Source organism: Seriola aureovittata, chromosome 10 (genome assembly GCF_021018895.1).
Source record: "Seriola aureovittata isolate HTS-2021-v1 ecotype China chromosome 10, ASM2101889v1, whole genome shotgun sequence".
NCBI classification, from domain to species: Eukaryota; Metazoa; Chordata; class Actinopteri; order Carangiformes; family Carangidae; genus Seriola; species Seriola aureovittata.
The window spans coordinates 19,307,451-19,330,779 of record NC_079373.1 but is presented as its reverse complement, the minus strand read 5'-3'; the positions used below and the strand labels follow the sequence as shown (position 1 = coordinate 19,330,779).

General features: G+C 43.6%; 1 protein-coding gene across 5 annotated transcripts in view; it reads right to left on the bottom strand.

Moving 5' to 3' along the window:
* dusp8a (dual specificity phosphatase 8a) overlaps positions 1 to 23,329 on the bottom strand; it is a 44,189-nt gene that overhangs the window by 10,629 nt on the left and 10,231 nt on the right. For 4 of the 5 annotated variants that reach the window (XM_056386913.1, XM_056386914.1, XM_056386916.1 and 1 more), the window contains exon 3: positions 17,071 to 17,209. In XM_056386913.1, coding sequence (XP_056242888.1) covers positions 17,071 to 17,209 — 139 coding nt within the window. Of the gene's footprint in view, positions 1 to 281; positions 1,044 to 17,070; positions 17,210 to 23,329 lie in introns of those variants that run through there. The other variant, XM_056386918.1, reaches the window with a different exon arrangement.

Below are 23,329 nucleotides of genomic sequence, written 5' to 3'. Positions count from 1 at the left end.
GTGCCTTTGTACTCATCTGCAGTGCACAAACCGTTATCAGGGGCTTTCCCCCACATTTTCTATACCTGCATTCAACAATGGTGTATTTCATAGCCGAATCCCCAGCAAGTACAGTTCTGTGCTTACATCCCTAAAATCAATATTAAATCATCTGTGCACCTTCACTATGTATGATGGCCCTCTGTTCACAAAGGTCTACATCCTCAGAAATTAATATTTTCATACTCGCATTAACTTGACCACATGCACTTCTCCTCCTCTGTGTCCAGGTGGATACACACCTCGTAGCTCTCTCCCCTCCTTCATTCGGCGGACCCTGATCTTCAGCCTCATGTCTGTGTCCTGCAGGTCCGGCCAAAAACAGTCCTCCGCTGGGGCAATCACCACATCCAGAGGCATCCCCCAGAACACAGTCTTGTCTCACGCACGCGCACACACACACATAAACACACAGATGGAAATGTTCTGACAGAGGTGAGCCCTCAGTCTGAGTGTGAAAATCCCAAGTTGACAAAACTCCTGCTGGCGCCCAAGTCCACTCTGGTCAACGTCAGCTGTTCCAGCGTCCAGTCAGAGAATTGACCCAGTACAAGAAAAACTAGTCCAAAATGTCTATGGACACACTCCTCAAGTCCACCTATGAACAAAATCCCATGCAATCACCACAAAAATTCCTAAAATGCTCCTGTGTCAATATTTAGCAATTCTGTGGTTTTGTGAAGAATGGTCGCCACAGAGAGAGCAAGAGGAAAAAACCAAAGTGAGTAGCCTGTACTGCCTGTATGCAAACGCCAGCTGTAATGTGCCTGCAGCTGGTTTACAGAGCGTCTGTGTGTCTCTCTGAGCCCTCTCTCTGTCTCTGTGAGTCCACAGCCAGAAGAGTAGCCCACTATTGTTGTGCTGCTTCACTCTCCCCGTCTCTCATTCGCTCAGCCGCTAGCTTACACTCCTCCCTCTCTCTCCCTCCTCCCCGTGCTCTCTCTCTCTCTCTCTCTCTTTCTCTCTCTCTCTCAGTGCAAAGAGGATGACGGAGCTGCACTCTCTCCTAGAGCTCTGGGGGTGAATGAGCTCACTTGCCGTGAGCTCAGACTCTGCCCTCCCTCCCTCCCTCCCTCCCTCCCTCCTCTGCTACCTCCCTTGCACCCTCCCTCTCTTGTGGAGCCAGGGCTCCGTCATAGCTAATGTCTAAGGCATGTAACCACATTCCTTACTCACCCAACAAAAATGCGGCCACCTCAGGGGCCTAGCTGCAAAGCAGGGCTCTATCAGGGAAGGATGGAGGCTAAGACACAGCTATCAGGCTGTTTAACAGATACATACATGCTGCTGCAAGACGGGTTAGTCTCTGTGCTGTTAATTACAGAGAAGTAAAATGCTTGGCTTATAAAAAGAGACTTGTGTTGTTGACGTGTATGGCATTATGTTTCTTAATATGAAGAATGATGTTTGCGTGTTTCCTGAGTTTGTGAACTTGAATGTTTGAAAGCAATAACTAATACATAAGACACAGAATAATGTTTTTCGAATTGGTCATATTATGGTATCAAAACTGACTATCTTTTCAATCTATAAATTGTAAATCTTAGAAGTATTACTCTAAAAGTACTTTAAAAGTATACATTATATCAGTGAGCAGAAGCTAAATAGCTACATTAGGTGGATTGCCTTAAATGTACTGTAGCCTCTGAGCACATTAAACCTACTACAGGGGTGGATTAAGACTGTGTCAGTGTGTTGAAAACTGATTTGTCTCTGAAGGTGAGGGAATGTGTGTGACTTCACCACGTTTCCTGTACTGGTTCATGTCCAACGCGCCCGTGTTTGGACACTGTGTTCTCGTCGTTGAGGATGAAAAGGTAGACAGGAGGGGAGAGGAGAGAGAGAGAAAGTGAAGCCGAGGAGAAGTGGAAAAAAAAGATACGAAAGCAGACAAAAGTGGAAGGGAAGACTAGAGATGATGAGAAGACCAAACAAGCTTGTGGTTGGCAGCCATCAACCGTTTGACAGGCCACAGACTCCTGGTACTTTACTATGGAATGACAAACATGTAGGCCACAAGTCCAGCTATGGAAACAAAGCAGCACTGGACTTAACATAACCGCTGGAGGAGACTTAATGGTAACTGAACGTTAACTAGTCATTATGCAAGTACAGCTGCTTTAAATACATTTTAAAGACACAAATGCAAAACTACCCTTGAGAACATTGGGTAATATATTTCAGTTTGTATATTCGGTACATTTTCATGCAACAAGCACATTCAAAAAAAGTTGTGGCGTGGCAGTTGTTTTTTCACGTCAATCAACTTTTCGTTAACAAGAACTGGCACTGTTTTTTTTTTTTTTTTTTTTAAATGTACCCTCCATGAGCTGGCCAGTGAAATGTCCTGTCAAACTGTCAGCTAAGCCTCAGGTTGAGACATCACGGTACACTGATTACATTCAAACCAGGTCAGATGGGCTTCAAGTAAATTAAGTCATCGCGCAGTGAGCCCTGCTCCAAAAAAAGGCAAATAAGCTTATACAAGATGTCTAGTTAGGGGGCCAGCTGCATGCTGACTGACTGACCTCATCTCATCACTGTAGACCCCTGAATGATCACACACGGGTGAGAACAGCCTTACGTCACCCTCTGTTCAACTATGGGTCACTGAGAGAGGGAGTGAGAGGAAATAGGTCACTTTGGTGATGATGGGCTTTGTAAAAAAAAAGAAAAAAAAAAGAAGAAGAAAAATCTGGATATTAGTCAAACTCTGAGCAAACAACCCACACATACACGCACACACAGCTGCAGCTGGTTGGAGCAGGTGTGGCACTCCACAGTGGTCAACCAGGGTCACTACACTTCAAACACACCGATCATCGGTTTGGTTGTTCTGTCTGTGTGGCTTGAAGCCATAAAGCAGCTTTGAAACACAGGACTTCCTAACACCTGCAAAGCCACAGCAGTGGAAGCCAACAGCAACAAAACAAAGTAGCTGCTGGCTGATGTTTTAATGGTCAAACTCTTTTGAGCTAAAGTAAATACCATGCCCCTGTTCTCTTTATACCCCTCTCCTCCTCCTCTAGTCCTCAGCAGGGTAACAAGGCTCAGAATAGTAGGTGTGTTAATTAGAGGATTACAGCCAAGACACTATAAATGACAGCCAGGCCTTTTTTATTGACTGCACATGTGTGCCCCGCTGTGACAGAAATAGGTGGGACTGTCACCCTGGGCACCCCCCCCCCCCCCCTGACATCTCTTAGATTTAGAGCGTGCTTTTATGGTAGAGGGCTTGTTACTGGGACGACACACAGTTTACACACACATACACACACATAGAGACCAGCCAAAACAGACGGGGAGAGAAGTGGAGATGAGTATGAGATAGTGGTGTAAGACAGAAAGAAAGAAGGTGTGGAAAGGCCAAAGGGGCCTCGGAGACCAGAACAACATGGAACAGCCACTCCGAACGAGGTGTGTTGTGAATGATGCAAACAGCAATGGAGAACGAAGGTCGCTCATGTACAAGGAGTGAAAGTTAAGGCTTTTGGCTGTTGGGTCGATTAATGAGAGAAGACTTTATATAAGACATTACTTATAATCTGATCTACACAACTGCTGGGAAAACAAGGAAAGTCATGTTTGGATTCAAACTACTTTTTATGGAGCATCTAGTTTTTTGTTTGTGAACTTGTTATACAAACATCCGAAATGATTATGTACCATGCACTGAAATAACAGGTGTGACCTGGAAGTTGTCTGATGTCTTCACTGTAAACACCCTTAAACTTTGCCTTCAAGTCTTCAACTTACTACACTTAATATTTACTTTATATCATACGTTTTGTACATTATTAACCTCATAATAATCCAATTCTAAATCAATTATACAATGATAAAATAAAGTTGACTGACTAAAGTTTTGTTTTTCATTCATGACAACTGCAACCCGACAAACCTGATTAAACTCTTTCTAGCAGAGCTTCTCCAACCAAAGTCAAGAGCCATTTTTAGTTTTTCACAACACTTCACTGAACAGACATGGTAATGACATAATCATTTAAAAACGCTGTGGATTTCAGCTCCACCAGATGGTCATTAAACATCATGTTTTTTTTTGACTGACTAATCATTTCATTGATAAAATGTGACATATTCAAATTACTAATTTTAGCCTTCCAACAGTTTTAAACCTGAATACACTGAGTTTATTATCACAAAACAAAGACTATCCTCACAACTAAGCAGATAGAAATACATGTTTGCCCTTTTTGCTTGAAAAATAATTTACTTTATTAATCAATTACCAATATTGATGCTGAATAATATACATGAATATATATTTGTATAAATGCATATAAGTATAAGTGCATATAAATGTATGTACTCATTTGAGGCACCAGAACAGGTGACATATTTATGGTTCTGGTATCCACAGTTTTCAAGAAAATGCTATTTTCCTGATCACGTCAGTCTGAAATGACCAATGCAAACAATATTTCCTAAAAAAAAAAAAATCAAACAAACAAAAAAAACTGTAGATATTTGCTATAAGTAAAATCCCCAAGGTAACTTTGCACTACCATCATAAAATAAATCAAATGTTTTTCGCGTAACATATTTCATCAGGGCCCATCCCTACTTCCCTCGCCAGTGAGACAGGCAGCGACAGGAGTGTCATCCTACACCGGAGATCATCTGTCAGGATATCACGGGAAAGAGAGACGTCATTCTCCGGATAGAGCAGGTTAGGCTGATGTAGACTGTGAGTTAATGTGTGTGTGAGTTCATCTTTGTGTGTGTGTGTGCGTGTGTGTGCTGTAACCATGTGTGAGGAGGATGAGCGATGGGTGAGATGAAGATAGAGAGGACATTACTGCGGCCGTTCAGGACCTGGTAGACAGTTGTTTACACCAATATGGGTAAACACAAGCATATGTGACCGTGCACAAGTGTTTATATCTTTGTACGTGCATGCGTATTGGAGTGTGTGCACACGTGCGCGTGCGTGCATGCGTGCGTGTGTGTGTGTGTTGATAGTGCTGGTTGTCAGGGGATCAGTAACAAGGCTGCTCTTGCAGTGATGTAATGCCCACAGGAGAACACAGCTGCCATGCCTGGGGGGTGAGGTAGTCACAAGGGGAGAGAGAGGGGAGGATGGATGGAGCAATTGAGAGTGGGGGAGGCGCTGGAGGAGAGGAGAGGCGAGTTGGGGGTGATTAGGGGGGTGGGGGTGCTGGAAGGGAGAGGGGGTCATTTTAATCTGTAGGGAAATGGGAGCTGAAATGATGTGGTCATATTGCAAAGGGACATTAGTGGCGTGGTGGGAAATTTGTTTGTGTGTGTGTGTGTGTGTGTGTGTGTGTGTGTGTGGGTGTGTGTGTGTGTGTGTGTGTGTTTGTGTTTGTGTGTGTGTGTGTGTGTCTGTTATGCTATGGCTGAATATTGAACATCAATAGTTGATTTATTCCTTGATAAGATATTTCCTTTCCAAACTACGATTTCATTTATGCAGACTGTTTAACACTGATGCACTGAGCTGTGGTGTATTTTTTAATGGATAAAATTCAGTTATTGTGTTGCACTGATATCTGACTGATGTTCAAGTGAAGTTTCAATACTCTCTCCTAATACACGTGTCTTCCCTCCTACCTTTAACAGAACTTCCATCCTCCCCTCTGACCCCGATTTCCAGACAGATAACAGGAGCTTTGACAAGAGATAAGTTGAAGAAGAAAGGCAGAGTGGGTGAAGACGAGGAAGAAACCAGAGGAACATGGAGGGAAGTGCTTCTTACATGTAAAGATCAGGCAGGAGCGAGGTGTGTTGTGCTCATGCATGAGATAGTATCGTCTCTATCTGCGCTGCCTGAGGGGAGGCTTGCTTGCATCAGTCATGCAGCAGACCCCCTGCCCTGCAAACAACTTAACCCCCTGGAGGAGCTCAGCACTCAGGGCTACTGCACTGGTAAATCTGTCTCACTGGCAAGAAATTAGTTTACACCCAGAAATATATACACTCACTCAAGCACATACACAAAGACACCAAACACACACACACACACACAGACATGGACACACACACACACAAAGCGGAGAAGAGGGTAAGCTATCAAACACACCAAGGGGGGCTTTCAGGACCAGACGGGCCCTCATAAACCAGATGAACTACTTAAAAATCCCAGTTGGAGATGTTCAGCAGTGTGTGTGTGTGTGTGTGTGTGTGTGTATCTGTGGAGAAAAAGTGGGACTGTGAAGCTTCAATATGAAATGCTGCTGGCCACCACAGGCATGTGCCTACAGTGTGTTAGCCTGCATATATAAAGCTTGTGTGCATTCACTTTGTATAAGTGTAAGTGTGAGCATATAAAGAGAATGTTAATTTTAGCCCAGAGTGAGACAGCTCGCAGCTGTTTTCTGAGATTGTACATGAGTAATGTGTGTGTGTGTGTGTGTGTGTGTGTGTGTGTATGTGTGCATGTGTGTGTGTGTGTGTGTGTGTGTGTGTGTGTGTGTGTGTGTAATAAAGGATAAATATTGTGTGTGCAGGAACCACGTGTATTGGTGTGCAGGAATGAAAAGATGAATAAGGTGTGTATGTGTGTAAAAAGAGTGAGTGCACACTGCTCTTGTCTGATTTCCCCAGAGGTGAGTTTGTCTACACAGGTTCGCTTGAGCAGAATGGATGGTTATTTCATTCTGAATGCTAATGGCTCGAGCTGGGATGCACAGGGTTTCATTGCAGCACTTGAAGGCAGGAACACACTGGAAACACTCCTCGCCTCTCTCACTGTCTCTCACACTTTGGCCAGTCTGACACACGCAGGGTAGCAGTGTAATAACGGCGCTGCTCTGTCAGAGAGGAGCTGACAGCGGATCAGCTTGTTTTTAATGAGCTTGTAACGCTGCGACATGCGGACTGACAGGCAGGTCTCAGATCAGTTCAGTGTTAATTAGCTCCTATCAGCACAGCAGGCAGGCTGACAGACACACTGTCCTCAGTGCTGGAAGCCACGCCATCTGGTCTTCTGTTAGTTACACACGCACACACGCACACACGCACGCACACACACACACACACACACACACACACACACACACACACACACACACCTCAGTGTCTTGTCTACCTGTCTCACAATTAGCTCAGACTTAGTCTCAGACAGTGTTTCACTGTAATGTGGAGGGTGTCTGTCTGTGCCTGTGGCTGAGCAAAATGATCAGTTTCCCTTAATATTCTTTACACACCAACTTTTATCTCATCAGCACACACAGCATGAGTCATAGCACAATTTAAGGCATGAAATGTGTTTTTTAAATGTGTTGGTTTTTCCATTGTCTACAATGCATATGATATTAGTGCTTGAGGAAAGAATTATTATTTTCAAATCATTATTCTAAAAAACTGAAAGTATAATATTTCTGCTTAATTTCCAGTGAAATAACATCCAAAGTTTATGAAAAAGATTTTTGGAGATAAACGTATGCACATAAAAAACCCCCCAAAAAATACAGAAAAAAAACAGGCAAACAAAGCACATTACTGAACTTTTAGCCACTCAGCTGTGTCCTCTCACACACGGACATGCAGGAGAAGTAAGGTGCTGGACCCTGGTGACTGTATTTGGTTGTACAGGACATGGTGACAGCGGCTATCGCAACAACGGCGGTCAGGGTTGGCTTTCCTGCCATTACAGGCCACGGAGACTGTGTATGTGTATGTGTATGTGCGCGTGTTCGTGTTCGTGTGTGTGAATGTGTCACATCCACAACCCGACAGTGACATCACTCCGACAGCTACAGAAGAACAATAGAGAAGGAATGACGTGACGCTGGGAGAGGAACTGGGCAAGCTGTTTCTGTGTGTGCCCTGCCAACGCCTTCATTATGCTTTTAAAAGGATTTTTAAAGCTGGCTGTTGGACTTTTGACTTTTAAAATCCAAATAAACAAACACATGCTCAAGACATGCATTTGTATACATACATGCTGAGATCCCTAGGCGTCTCCCTCTTTCAGCTCAGGGAGCCTTGATGTCACTTTATCAGAAACAGGAAATAGTTACACAACAGGGGAAGTGGCCTCTCTGTAGGCTGCCTTCATCTATGCATGTGTGTATCTGGTTGTGTATGAGAGACTCTGTGAGTGTGTTTGTGTTTATGTGTGTGAAGAGGGGATGATCTCAGGGGGACCGGGAATGATCACAAACTGCTTCGCTCCTCAATCTGGGGCCTTGGGCCTGCCTGGAACTCCAAAATTAGCTTGTTGCTGTGGCGATGGAAAAATCTCCCGCCTTTATCAGGAAGCAGCGGCACCCCCAGAGGTTCAGCCCAAAAGTCTGCGTGTGGTCAGCATGTATTTACGGTAATAAGACCTCTGTTACAAGTCTGTGTACATACCAGGAAAAGTGTTAAACCGCCAAAGATTAAAAGTCTCTACTCTGCTACAGGCAACTAGTCCACTCCTCTGCCAGCGAGCCTGGAAAAGAAAATCCCCCCTGTCTTTTTTTGGAAAATAATTAGCAAACAGCACATTAAAATAGATTTTCTCATACTGTAACACACTTCAAATAGCTGCCAAGTAATACAACCTCATCCACATGGAGGTGATGCAGTCTAAATCTGATTAAAACAGCCATAAAAAAAAAAAAAAAATACAAAACCCCCCCCAAAAAAAACATGGCAACCAAATAGGTAAATAAGGAAGCAGCGCTACAGCATGCCAGAGATAAAGTGCATCAAAGACTGCAGCGATAAACAGGAATCCACCATTGTTCCAGGGAATGACGGTATGACAGGAGTGGCAGTGGGCAGTCCAAGCATGAATGGAATCTGGTGGAAGCAGGCCAGCTCTGAGTAGGATAAACTAGCATAATTGTTAGCTACTCCTTTCCCTTTTTCTTCTGCCTTTGGAAATTTCCACTCCACATGTGTGTCAGAGCCATCAGGATAAATGCTGCCGCGGTAAACTGATGGCGCAGCAACCAAACTACCGTGCCCTTGGCCCAAATTCACGGTGAGGTTCGAGTTATGAGGTGCTGAGGGGGTGGAGCACAGAGAAAGAGAGAAAAAAAATGGCTTGGGTTAACACGCTGCTCAACTTCAGCTCCTGTTGACCTGATGTGTTGACACTGCCTAGGTAACAGTTTAAACAAACTATTTTTATTCCATGCTGGATGAATGCATGACAGGGGTGGGTTGGGATCTTCAAAAGCCCTCTAGATAAATTTCAAATGTAGCAGGAGCCAGAAGGTATGCACTGTGAATGGACTGTATACACAAAACAGCTTAAACAACTATGGTTGAGGTATTCAGGGCACTGTGGTACAAGCACCGTCCCACAGCATTTCTCCACGACATTTACTTATCATAAAACAGGCAAAGTGCATCTTGAAAGAAAAGACATCAAAGGTTATTTTGCTTTTATGAATCATATTGTTGGTCTTTCACAGTTATTTGGATACTTTATCAACTTGATTGTGACATTCTAGATGAAAGTGTCACATTACACAAGGACATTTTCGGGGAACTATGCAATAGAACTAAGACTTTATTGTCTTTACATGATAGTGGTGATTTATGATCACTTAAGTAACAGTAAAATTTTACATCTTATGTGTTTGAGGACATAATAGTACATGTTGTTTGTTCAGTACCATTAGAAAAGAGCAAGAATGGCACTCACTTTGCACATAGTAGATCTAAGCTTAAATATCTTCTGAGTGTGTCTGTACTGTCGTCTGGAGCTCTAATCTTCATCTGCACTACTTGGAATTTTCACATCTCTCATATGCGTGCATCTGGGAGAAAATGTCATCCTCCTCCTTTGCATGCTAAAGTATGTATGTAAGACTGTGTTTCATTTGTGTGTGTGTGTATGTGTGTGTGTGTGTGTGTGTGTGTGTGTGTGTGTGAGAAAGTGTGGCCCCTCAGAGTTACCGAGGGACTCTGGGTGATGGAGGAGAAGGGGAAGAGGAGCAGGAGGCAAGCAGAGCAGTGAGCTCACATCATGGTGGAAACATTTGGCAACGGCTCGCATAAACACACGCACAGACGCATAAACACACACACACATACACATCATACTGTGCACAGAGACACACACACAAACACTCACACACACGCACATACACACACACACGCTGGCCTGTTTTTGTTCTCCAGTTTTGAGGGAAAGAAGGGGAAAATGACATCAAGCTCATCATGTGAGGCCAATGAGACAGACGGGGGAGGGGGTGAGAACACTGGCAGAAACAGAACATTGTTACATAAAACTCGGTACAGGCCTCCTCTGGGCCCTGTTACCATATTATGTGTGTGTGTATGAGTGTGTGAGTCTGTCCATATGTGCATGCATTTGCTTGCTTGTCGGGGTGTGTGTGTGTGTGTGTGTGTGTGCAAATTAAGCATTTGCACAATACCTCATCAAGGTGTGAGGCTAAAAAGGGAGCTCATTAAATACCTGCAGAGTGACTGTTTGCAGAAAACAGAGCATTATGTCACTGTGCAGCTCCGAGGCTTCTCAAAGTCTGCAGCGACTTTTCAGAGCGGAGAGGTGATGTCATAGATATTTTTGTGGGCCATTTTCTTTGACCTTTGTGCTCCCTCAGTGCTGGCTGGGGTGGGGCGAATGTATGTGTGTGTGTGTGTGTGTGTGTGTGTGTGTGTGTGTGTGTGTGTGTGTGTGTGTGTGTGTATGTGTGAGTGTTTGTGTATCTACAAGCCAGGGTGAGAGCACCGAGGCCACTGGCGCCAGATGTGACGACCACAGGAGTCTGGGCTCTAAAAATAGAGCTCTGTTCTCAGCACCGTGAAACAGAAGAGAGGCAGAAGGAGGAGGAAGAGGACAGAGGGGGAAAGAGAGGAAGAAATTGGGGGTGGGGGTGGGGTAAAGGGGCTGAAGGAACGATGGAAGGAGGGATGGACAAGAAGGCGAGGTCACTGAGAATAATGTGTCAGATCTCCCCGGGGAAGGTGAGCTCACCTCCTAATGGCACCACTGGCTCCTTCTCAATGAAATCATTGATCTGCTGGAGCTCCCCACAGCGTAATGGAGAGAGGTCAGATGGGGGAGGAGGCAGAGGAGGGAAAAGGGGCAAGGAGGTGCAGAAAGGCAGGTTAGAAGGTTAAGCGATGCAGGAGAAGGAGATGGTCGAAAGAAGAAAGATGATGGATGGAGGAAGGGCGAGCATGGACCTCAGGCACACAACTATAATTAATGTGCAACCTCTCTGACCCGCACTGTGGCCAATCACAACACACCTGGAGCTAGAGAACAGTAAGTAAATAAATGTCAATCACACATTGTTTACACAGCTCGACTGATCGCACAGGTAGCTACAGTTTTATTTATGTTCCTGTCTAACCCTAAAAGGACTTGAGATGGCGCTGTCGGCAGCAACTCAAGATGCAGGTATGCAGGCAGCACCTTTGGGCATCGAACACATGCAGGAGATTCATGTAGAGAAAGTTTAGAAAAGCAACAAAGTGATGCTTTCTGCATGTTCAGCAGTTTCTGATCACATGAAATCAGTGATTTGTGTCTATCGGAGCATTGAGGACACACTCGAACTTTACTGCTCTGCAGGTGTGCATGCAAGTGTGTGTGTTTGCCGGACTGGTTCAGGGGATGTAGAAACTTCCTGCTGGGCTCCACAAGGAGAAGAAACCATAAAGCAAGACTTTCAGCTCCGAGGAGACTGCACAGGTCAGCATGACGGCCTGTCTCACTGAATGAGCTCTTAGACCACACACACTCATGCATAGACATGAATAAAGGTAGCCAATTGAACGCTTACACACACACACACACACACACACACACACACACACACACACACACACACACACACACACACACAGACATTCAGAATGAAACGAACAGTATTACCTCATCTCCTCAATAGCTCTCCTCCTTCTGTTTTGTCTTTTTTCTTTTTCTCATACATGCACTCTCAAACATTGCCTCATGCGCGTGCACGCACTACTTCATATGCACATATTCATGCAGACATGCGCACAGACACACAAAAACATGCATACACACAAACACACACTGACACAAACAGACCTCCTTATGTAGCTCATTGGAATGTCTCTGTGAACGGCTGCATTGTGAGATTTGGCCTCCCACGATTACCTCACCTCTTCAGCTTGTCTCTGATACACATGCACACACGCACATGCACACACACACAGACAGATGTACACGCACACACACACACAGGGGCCGCCGCCCCGTTGTATAACTGCACAGAAGAATGACACATAACTGAATTGACCTTTGTACCTCTGTCTGTGCAGTCACACCCTAACCTGATCTCATCAAAGCCCCGGGGTACACAGCAGCTCCTGTGTGCATTCTGAGTGTGTGTGAGAGAAAAAGAGAGCGAGCAAAAAGAAATTGAGAGAGAGAGAGAGAGAGCGGCACCTTTCATCTCCTAATACCTCTCATCAGTGTGTCATCGTCATGTCTTTTCCTGTGTACTTTTGCATTGAGCTGGCAGGTTGACAGCGTGGGACTCAGAGTGCTAACCTGTGAAAACCAAAACTATGTCCCAGTTACATACGACATACAAATACTGCAGTACGCGTCATATATTTATCATTGTGGTATATTTTTCACTCATACAAGAAATGAGACAGAAATGAAACTGAGACTAAAGAAAGAGAAATGAAAACAGACTGAATAGTGTATTCTTTATTCTTTTCAGTGTCCATAAACTGTTTCTGCGCTTTAATTCTTTCCAGATGTGCACATCTGGGACAACACTGTCCAACGACCCCACAATTAAAGGTTACGTGAATTTAGTATGCATCATAACATCTTTGAGTGTACTTAATTTTGCCACTTTTCAGTGTGAATGCACAACATTATTCAAAACCTGGACTTTTAGTATGTAGTGAGGAATGTGAAACAGCTCAAATCTCACTAAGCCTGTTTAGCTGATGCACGACAGGTGGAGGTCAGAGGTCACATCTATATACTTATCTATGTATCTGGATTACATTTTGTGGATAAATCATTTGACTGATGAACAACTACCTCCGCATTATTATCATTGTTATTATTTTCATTATCAGTTTGTCAGAAAATTGTGAAAAATGTCCTGCATACTTTCAAAACCCAAAGATGTTCTATTTACAATGACATAAAACAGAGACAAGCAGAAATTACTTACACAATAAACCAATTATCAAAATCTTTCCGTTGATTAAGAACTTGTTTCCGCATTATTAGTTAAAGTTAATTGTTGAGCGTAAGTGAAGTCACTTGAGTTCAGATGTCCTGATCATGCTGCCCTCCATCTCCTAGCGCAGAAAATCTAGTCACGTCCAGCACGTGCCTTCATCCCTCATCTCTATCTCATTTCCTTGTGTGTCCCTTTTTTCTCCTTTTGCTCTATCTCTTTGACCCAGTGGTGTGACGCTTTAGTAATCCCGCGAAAAACACTGGCAGATGGCACTGGGAAAGATTAGGAGCAGTCTCGCACATCTGCAAACTCCACACACACATATATACACAGACCCACATACAGATTGGATGATTACACACCTGCATGTCCCTACACCTTCATTTCCTCTTTTATACTGTTCTTTTTTCTTTTTTGCATTTGTTTTATTTCAGGCTTCTAACTTCTAGCTGTCAGGATTTACAGTACTTCGGCAAAATGTGTGTGCTATGAATAAAATGCGCTGTTATTTTTATCACCACCTCCTGTCCACTTGAAACTCTCATCCAACTCTCTCTCTTTTCATCTGTAGAACATGAGTACATATTCCACACTTCTCTTCTCTCTCTTTTCCTTTTTTGATTATTCTCTTTCTTTTCTGTCACCACAGCTTCCTCTGTTAAAACTAGAACATGAGGTTTGAATGCCAGCGTCAAACCGTTTCACCCTGGCAGGCGTACATCAAAGCTGACGTGACGCATGACAAAGCTACGCAACTGGCATCAGCTAACATACCACCTAGCTACACACTAGCAGGCAGTGTTGTCTTTGGTTTGGCTGTGTGCTGCAGCTTGGTGGGAAACACGCAAACTTTAGACCCACTGGGGAGGCAGCTGGCTCCAACCAAGTGATGTTCTCCTCCATACACACACTCACACGCACAAATACACATTACAAAAAGTCAGAACTCTGAAAAAGGCAAGACACATCAGCCTGAGCTCCAACTGGGTGAGATCATTGCTGTTGCAAAAAAAAAAAAAAATGGCTGTCCTCAGAGAGACATGTTTCTCACAAACACTCTCACACAGTCGATGAAGAAATAACCCAAACACATACAAGTGTACACAAGCATACACGCATAACCCACACACACATGCATTCATGTGCGCACATTAACATTTTCTAACTGCCACTACGTCACAACCAGTGTCAATATATATTTCAAACTAAACACAGGGTGAGAGGCATTCGCTGCCTGGATTGCTTGCCTCATTCACAAAAGCAATGGATCTATTGGGGCACGGTTCATTCTATGACATCATCTAAATGTAGGAAGTGGTGTGCGCTCTGAAACCTGACTTATTGATTATTAGTGAATGGAGAGAAACCTAAGAGGAGTCACCGATTGGTTTTGGATCAATATGGTCCCAGTACATGCAATTATGTGATGTAGCCTGTTATTTAAGCAGCTTATCTACCAATCTCCTATCAAGTAATTCTCTTAGTTTCAGCGAGGTTAAAGTAATTAAAAAATTAGCATTAAAATATGGAAAACATAAACCCACTTTTGAAATGTGTGTCTCTGCAAGATTGTGCCCTAATCTCTCTGTGGAAAGCCTCTGCATGAGTAACAGTTAAGGCAGAAAATCCTATTCCCCCAAGACAGCAAGCTCAGTAATTATTCTTTGATTCACCCTGTCCATCCCATTTATGGATTCTTTTCTTTTCATCTCGCTATCTGACTCTACCTCCTCACCCCTCCTGACCGCATTACCCCTCACTTGATTTGCAGCAATGTTACGGTGTGTGCATGTGCGTATGTGTGTGTGGTCTGCATGCGTGAGGCTGAAAATAATTCGTCAGTCAGATATGAAGTCATCGCAGGAATTATTAGCATCATAAATCAGAGGCTCTGTAGAGGGGCAGGCAGGGGGGAGAGGTGGAAAAGGGGGCGGTAGAGGGAGAGGGAGGGTAGAGGATGAAGGGAAGAGGAGAGATAGAGAGAGAGTGTGTGAGGAGGATTACTGTTTGCAATTTTAAAGTATCTTGAAACTTTAAGAATGTGAGAGGGGGAGTAAAGCCAATTAAAGCCAGGAATGAGGAGAAAGGCAGAGAAAAAGGAAGGAGGGAATAAAGAAGGGCCTCAACTAAGAATAATTTTAATCTATCCATTATCTTCTTGCCCATAAAATGTCAGAAAATAGTGAAACATGCCTGCCACAAAATTCAGATCACTTATTTTTCCCAACCAATAGTCTAAAACCCAAAGATATTCAATTTACAGGGTTACAAAAATAGAAAAATCCTCATATGAGAAACAGGGACCAGAGAATACTTGCAATTCATGCTTGATAGATGACTTGACCAGTTAACTAATTGTTGTACATTCACTCATTATTTTCTAATCAGGATTACATCTTGTTAATCAAAATAATTTAAGCAGCAACTGTTCAAAAAAAAAAAAAGATTCCTGCCAACCATTTCCCCATCTCGTAACTCACTATCTCCCATCTCTAACTCTGTGAGAAACATGCAGATCCTGCAGCACTCATCCACATGATGCACGAACGCATGCTTGCATGTACACGCAATGTCCTCCATCTGCCCACCCATATACACGCATGCACACGTAAACATCAAGTATGCACAGACTGGCTGCTAGCTCCACTGACCCCAATAATACAACCACCCAAACAACAGCCAATGCCATTGGCTGAGTCCTTCTGGGGAATATTCTCTGCCACTGTTGTCGTGGAAACAGCAGAAAAGCAGGGACAAAAATGGATGAAAGGAAAAAAAGATTTCTCTTTTTTTCTCCTGAAGAAATGTAGCAGGAGTGAGCTGAGGAGACTGATAAAGAGGAAGCGGAGGTAATCGCTGACAAAGGGTCTTTCATTAAGAAGGGTATGATGTCTGATCAAAAAAGCTGGGGAGGAAAATCCTAGCTTTTAGTGTGTGTGTGTGTGTGTGTGTGTGTGTGTATGTGAGATACTGAACACGACTGTGTGTGTGCAATACAGTATGTTCGGGTGTGCCCAGCCTAAGCATGTGCTCAGTACATCTCTGTGACTGCAACTAATTGTGGAGCCTGGGTGCTTTGAGGTAATCCTCGGCATCTATGAATGACTCAGGAAAAAGCGCTAATCTCCCAGCGGAGGGGGAGAACTGAGAGGAGGAGAAGAAGAATGGGGATGTGGGGATGCGGAGAAGAGAGCAGAGATTTGCCCGAGCAGCATGCCTCTGCCGTCTTATTTCCAATCCTGACTGAGGCAGATTACGTTCTCCTTTCTTTGCTGACACATTTGGGGTGGATTCATTCGCCTCCACTGGTGGATGTGTGTGTAATGTCATCCCTGAAAAAGCTGCAGCCACTGCAATTGAGATGTTATTAACTCAACGAGGCTATTAACAGTCTTGCTGGGGCTCAATTATAAGTCTTAGTGTGCTTAGTGGACACTATGACAGGATAATAACTGTGGTAAATAAGGCCAGGGGATTGAAGTTAAGCTTCAGCTGTATTTCAGTGATGTTGGGTAAGAGAAAGACTGGAGTGAAGCTTAAGCATCAAAGAGTCACCAGAGAGGCTTTGCATCCAGGCTCTCTCTGCTACCTCCACGTGTACCTGTGAACCTGTGAAAGTCCGACTACTGCCAGTTAAGAAATGAGAAACAACTAGTATAACATGACTGGGGAGAAAAACACTTTGTTGTGCTCGTTAGTGACATCTGCTGACCAAACTGTGCCATGACAAGCTACTCCACTTAAAAAAGCACAGGGATGAGGTGACATATGCCTGCTTGCTGTTCAGTGAAGGAAGGGTAATGAATACAGAAACACAAAGAAATTTAGAAGCTGTTCCTCTTATATATCCTGCTCACACTGCATTCATCACGATCATGCTCAACACACACTAACATACCGGTGAGCAGGGACACTTTGTGGAAGGTGCCCTCCAACTTTCCCATGAGAATGTGCACAAAGCCGTCTTTGGACAGATGCCCTGCTTCTTTGGAACTCTGGTCATAAACCACCACTTCCTGCTTCCTGCCCAGCTCCACCTGCACAAAAGGATAAACAACAAGGAAGAGAATCAAGTTCAGCACTGTGTAAAATATAGCAAGCATTCAGCACCAACAAGAAAGACAGAGTTAGTTAATATGACTGGCATCTACATAGCATATTTGACAGTGTCATTAAGTGTATGTTTCATCAGAGATGCTTTGTCATGAGGAAACATCTTCTCTTGGCTGAGTGAGGTCATGCAACAACATTCTGACAATTAATGCTCGTGAGCTGCTGCGGCTGCGGCTGCCCTTATATACACCAGGAAGCAGCAACAAGGAAAAGAAAATGAACTCACAAACACAGCACTGGCAGTTGTGACAATAAACACTGGCTCTGTTGATGCCAGTGACGGCAACAGTAAGAAGGAGGAACTCGAGGTGATTCTAGAGTAATTTATGAAGATGGGATGAATTATGCATGAAGGCTGAGTGTTGCACCGTGCAACTATGACTTTAATATTTACTGTGCAGGTACTGCTGAGAGGGTTATATGTTGTAACACGAGGTGATGTCAGTAAAATCATAAAAGCTGGCTACACCAATAAGGGTGTTGGTGTCCATCAATGCACCAGTGTGATGCTGTTTATGTCATTTTTGTCAGAAAGAAGATATGAGCATGCGCCAGTGTGATGAAGTGTGTGTATGTGTGTGTGTGTTTGCATGGGAGAGTATGAGCATGTGCTGGTGCACACACACCAACCAGGCTGTGTGTTGTTCCCCATGTTGTCAGGCAGGCTTTGGTCACATGACCATCAGGCAGCGCCTACTGCAGCTATGAATCACTGCATCATTGAACTGCCACTGGACAGGAGAGGAGAGAGAGGGGAGGAGGAATGGAGGGCGAGCGGAAAGGAGGGGGGGGGCAGAGATTGTGGGGGTAGTGGAGTAGCAGGGTAGGGGAAAGATGGAGAGGAGATGGGGAAAGATGCAAGGGGGAAATGAAGATGAAAAGGAGGAAGAGAAAACTGAGGCGAGGAAAAGGGTCATGTGGTGGAGGGGAAAATAGAAGATGGAGGGGGACGAGGATGAGACAGAACTCCATTTCTTTGTTTACCTCAACATACAGAACACCATCCTTGTCTAAAACGTGCCATGAAACAGCCGTTAGCTTCAAGGCAAAATTGCACTTTCTCAAGTGCTTCCCAGCCCCTTCTTCACCCTGTGTGTGCTGAAAGGCACACTGGTGATGATAGCTCATGGTATACACAGCTACACAGTGTGCATGGAGTGTGCCTGATTATGTTTCTGCTTACAGAGCAGCTGGAGCAGGGCGCCTTGGCAGACAGCCACGCAGGTGATCTGGACAGGACAAAGTCAGTCTGGTTAGAAGTAACACTGGTCCAATGAAACCCGGCTTAGCTGTGCCTGCCTGCATCAAACACCAACACTGACATTAAAGCGTGGAAAGCTGCGGCAGAAACTCTGATTTGAAGCATCAATCGAGAAAGATGCATGTCAATCCACATCTCTCTATCCCAAGGTTTGTCATTTCTCAACTGTTGACTGTATAATGCAGAGATACAATCAAATAAAACTGTACTAGTTAGTAGAGCCTGGTGGCTGTTAGCATGCATTTGTGGGCAACAGACATCCATGCCATGCTTATGTAAAATACAATGAGTGATTACCCCACTTTTTCTTGCTTTTAAATGTCAATAGCACACATTTATTTGTTATTTTTCCTACTTACATTTTAATCTTCTTGTCTCTTTCTTTGTTTTAAATGCCCTACACCTCCATCTTTACTAACCGTGGATAATTTTGGCTAATAATCCTAATGGGATCAGATCTAATTTGGGATCTTGGTCTCAATGCGTGAGGATTACATGCTTCGCATCCATGCACAAATGCACACACACTTTTCTGTCAGCAAACAGTGCAAAATAAAGTTTCATTTCTAGGGTGAAAACATAAAATGAGTGCTGGAGTAAAAGTAGAATAGTTAATCAGTCTGTTACTCACTGTCTCACAAGCAGTGGGTAATGCATTCAGGTTTAACAAAACAGTGGGTCATTTATCCCTGCTTAACAATTTCATAACTTATGAAACGTATGTCATCTGTATATGCTGTCTATAAAACGACTCAGTATAAGAATTTTTCCTCACTCTTTGGAATTACTAACCAGCACTGCATTGAAGTTTATGGGGTTTATAATGAGGTGTTGATGTTATGTTACAACAAAACAGATGACTATTAAAATTCATCTGAAAAGAACCAAGTGAACAATTAAAATATTGTTTAATGTGGATTTTTCACAATCTCCACAGTGCACTTGGAAGATTCATTCAATGTTTCAGCCAGCAGGATGAAATTACACCTCCTCTCACCCCCTTTGAATGCACTTTCTGCGAGTTTGAAAGAAACAGCAGCTTATTATTAGCAGCCTATATTTAATATAGTGGATGAATGATAGTACAGACAGGAGGATATCAGCTATCCTTTACATTTTGTATGAACGATAAGCTACAGCTATACATCCTGCTCCGTATGTGATATGCATAGAGTTTGCTGCAGTGTTAGAGGTCAACGACCCAGGGGAGCATGGGGCTGGCTGTCAAGACTGCAGCAGTAGTACAGATCTCTCATCCCTCTGCAGTGCTACAGCATCACCACTATTACTACTGTACTGGCCCAGGCGCTCTGACGCATGCACACTGCAGGTAAACAAGGAATGCCACTGGCAAAGAGCGAGAGAAAAGGGAGGGGAGATGGAGAGAGATGAACAAATGGGGGAAAAGAAGAGAGGAAAGAAGGGAGAAGGAAACAAGGAGAGGAAGCCCAAGAAGGGGATCAAGGGGAAGGTTGAGGCAGGAGGAGGATCAGCTTTAGGGAGAGGGATAAGAGGGAGGAGGAGGGTGCAGAGAGGGACAGAAGGTGGCACTGGCAGACCAAATGCTACAATCCTGCAGCACCCAAGCTTCCTGTAAAGGATTTGAAGGCTGGCATCTCAGCAGGACATAAACAAGGAGCGGTCACAGGGGGAGAAGTTATTTTTCTCCTGTCATTTGCAAAGGAAGACAGCAAGAAAGTAAGAGACAGAGCAGATGAAATCCAGTAGGAGTGTGTACATTTGTGCTGATTATGTGAATTTAGGAAAAGAGAAAATGTGAAAAAAAATGAAGGTGTTGCGCAAGAGACAGTCAGAAGACTCTGCATCTTTCTAACTGACCCCGTGTTATAAAATATGAAAGGAGTGGGAGGAAAAACAAGGTCTGGCACATGAGGGCTTGGTCTTACTGTCAATGCTCTTCTGTGGGGACACTTTGTACACAAACACAAACACACACTAACACAACATGAAACATAAATGACGGGTAGCAACAAAAGATATCTGTGGAATTGTGGGAAAACACGGCCCTGGCGTACGTTAAGTGCTTGTGTAAGAAAGTGAAACATGGTTTCCCCTGACCTCAGCAGTGCTACTGACCAGTGACAAGGTCAGTGCTGAACAGGACAGTATGTGTGTTTGTGTGTGAACCGGCCTGTGACACAACATCAGCACAAACAGTCTAAAAATGGCCCCACATTCCTGAAGCGCGGTCCAGGACCTCTCAGTGTGTGCTCTGTGGGATGTCCCACAGAAATCAAGTTGCCTGCAGTAAGAACTCTCTTTGACTGGCAGCGTTTTCAGCTCAGACTATGATTGTAAAGCTGCATGGAGCCCAAGAGTAGACACAGGAGAATAAAAACACACTGTGCATTTTGATGTCAGTCTTTTGCACCAGGTGGCACACCTGACACTACATACAGTACATCACGTACTGATAGAGGATCTGCTGCAACAGGCAGCGACCTCTGCTAGAAATTGATCCCTCAGTTTAAGACTCTGTCACACAGGGTGAGACATATACAACTCGCCGCTGTACAGATATCACCCTGGGGCCAGATGATGTCATTGACTGTCACTGGCAGCTGCCACTTCCATGTATGCTTTAGTAGGTGTGATGTGTGTGTCGTGGAGTTCCTGTACTTGTATCCTTGTGAGGACCAAACACAAAATAGTGGTAAGAGTTATGGGTTTTGGTTACAGGTTTAGTATTATGTTGAGGATGTAGATGAATTTTATGGGTTAGAGAATGAATATCATCAGTGAAAAGTAAAGTATTGCAACCATATGTATCTATGTGTGTGTGTGTGTGTGTGTGTGTGTGTGTGTGTGTTTATGTGTGTGTGTGTGTGTGTTTCAGACAAGGATGTGGCAGGGTGGTGAAAGTCCCTGATGCCTTTGTGCATGTGCAGTGTGAGGTCATCACATCCATAGATGTGGTCACCTGATCTGGTCACACACTCACACTGCTGAATGTCAGAGAACCTTTAACACACACGCGCGCGCGCGCGCACACACACACACACACACACACGCACACACACACACACACACACACACACACACACACACAACACACACACACACACACACACACACACACACACACACACAGAGTATACACACCAGGCTCCTCACAGGTTACATATTCAGATGCAAGTAATGCCTGTACACATTTATATACAAGTATACAATTTCTATCTCCGTCTGTCTGTCTCTCTGTCTGTCTGTCTGTCTGCCGGTCTGTCTCTGTCACACACACAAACTAAAATGTTGTCTATCAAGAGCATGCATGCTGTAGATCCGGTTAATCCTCCTCACTTTGCCTATAACAAAAACCACATTTCATATCGGCAAAGATTCTCTGAATCATTCCTCCATCTTTCTTTAACATCTTAAAGGTATATCTTTATATACATGTTACTCCTACTTCAGGGTGCAGTAGGTTATGTCTGAAACTTTATACAATAAATGAGTGTGTGTCTATGTTAGACAGTAGGATCTTTAAGCAAACAATGATTCATGCCATGATCTCATCTAAGCAAACACATGACATGTCTGACTCTGTAGAAAAACCACCGCTGGCTACAGTGCCTTTGTTTGAACCGAGCAAAAGGAAAAATGTGAATGAAACATTTAAAAAATTCCCAGTGTGCCCTCTGGGTAATCAGGGAAACAATCCATGCAGTGAGTCATCAACTAAGTTCTGCTGCTACTGTCAAGACAAATGACACATCAACCACTCATGTGTTGTCCTTAATTTTGAAATAGAGTACTGCAGTTACTGGAAACTTCTGTGTTCAGAACAATATTATTATGAAAACTGTATGGTGTTTTCCAAAGACATAACCAGTGTCTTTGCCCTTAGATATAAGGCAAAATCATTTTGTCTTTGTTTTAGACTTGGGCTGATAATATCAAAATATCAAATATTGCAAAATTTCCCATCATATGCAATATTTTTCAATATATAAATCCAGTATATGCTGTATATGTATTTCAATACCTACTGTATATTATATACATATATCTATATATGTCTTGAAATCATTTGTTTAAACTGACCAACAGTACAACAATAAAAAGTAATCAATTTATATTAAACAGCATTTACCTAAATGATTATATGCTTTTAAAAATTTCTTGTTGATCAATTTTATGTCAGTCAGCTTATTGATTTATTGACTAATAAACCAGTGTAATTGATTTACCATTCTTAGTTCTTTAAGTCATATGCCAAAATATTAGTAAGGAGCATTGTTCCTTTTCTTTTCCAGATACTGATCCCAGTATCAGACTGATTCCTGATCCAATACACGTACCTTCTTTTCCCCAGATTTAAAATCTATGTACCACACTGTGTGGAACTCTGTGTAGTCAGTTACTGGAAACACTAAACTTACAAGGACACTGATGAAAAAAAATGGTGGATCAGTCACATCTGGCTGATACCCAATCCACTCATTTAGGTCAGTATGCCAATCCAGTGGATTTTTGTGTTTACATAAAATATGTCAAATCAAAAACTTGCTGTATTTGTGTCTTCTGAGTAGGCTGCTGTATTCCCTCTACGACTCTGAGTCCTGTTCATCAGAGGTCTGGCCTCCATGTCTTCATACAGAGGGAAGGGTGATTCCCAAGCCTGACTGCTGGTAGCAAAAACCTCTGGTCCATCTGTCAGGCCTGCCTGGCCGGCTGTCCCGGTCACAGCATCAAGGATTAGCCAGACTTAAGCCAAGAAACCAGCCGCCTGCCCTGCAGCCTGTCAGAAAAGGCACGAGGAAGC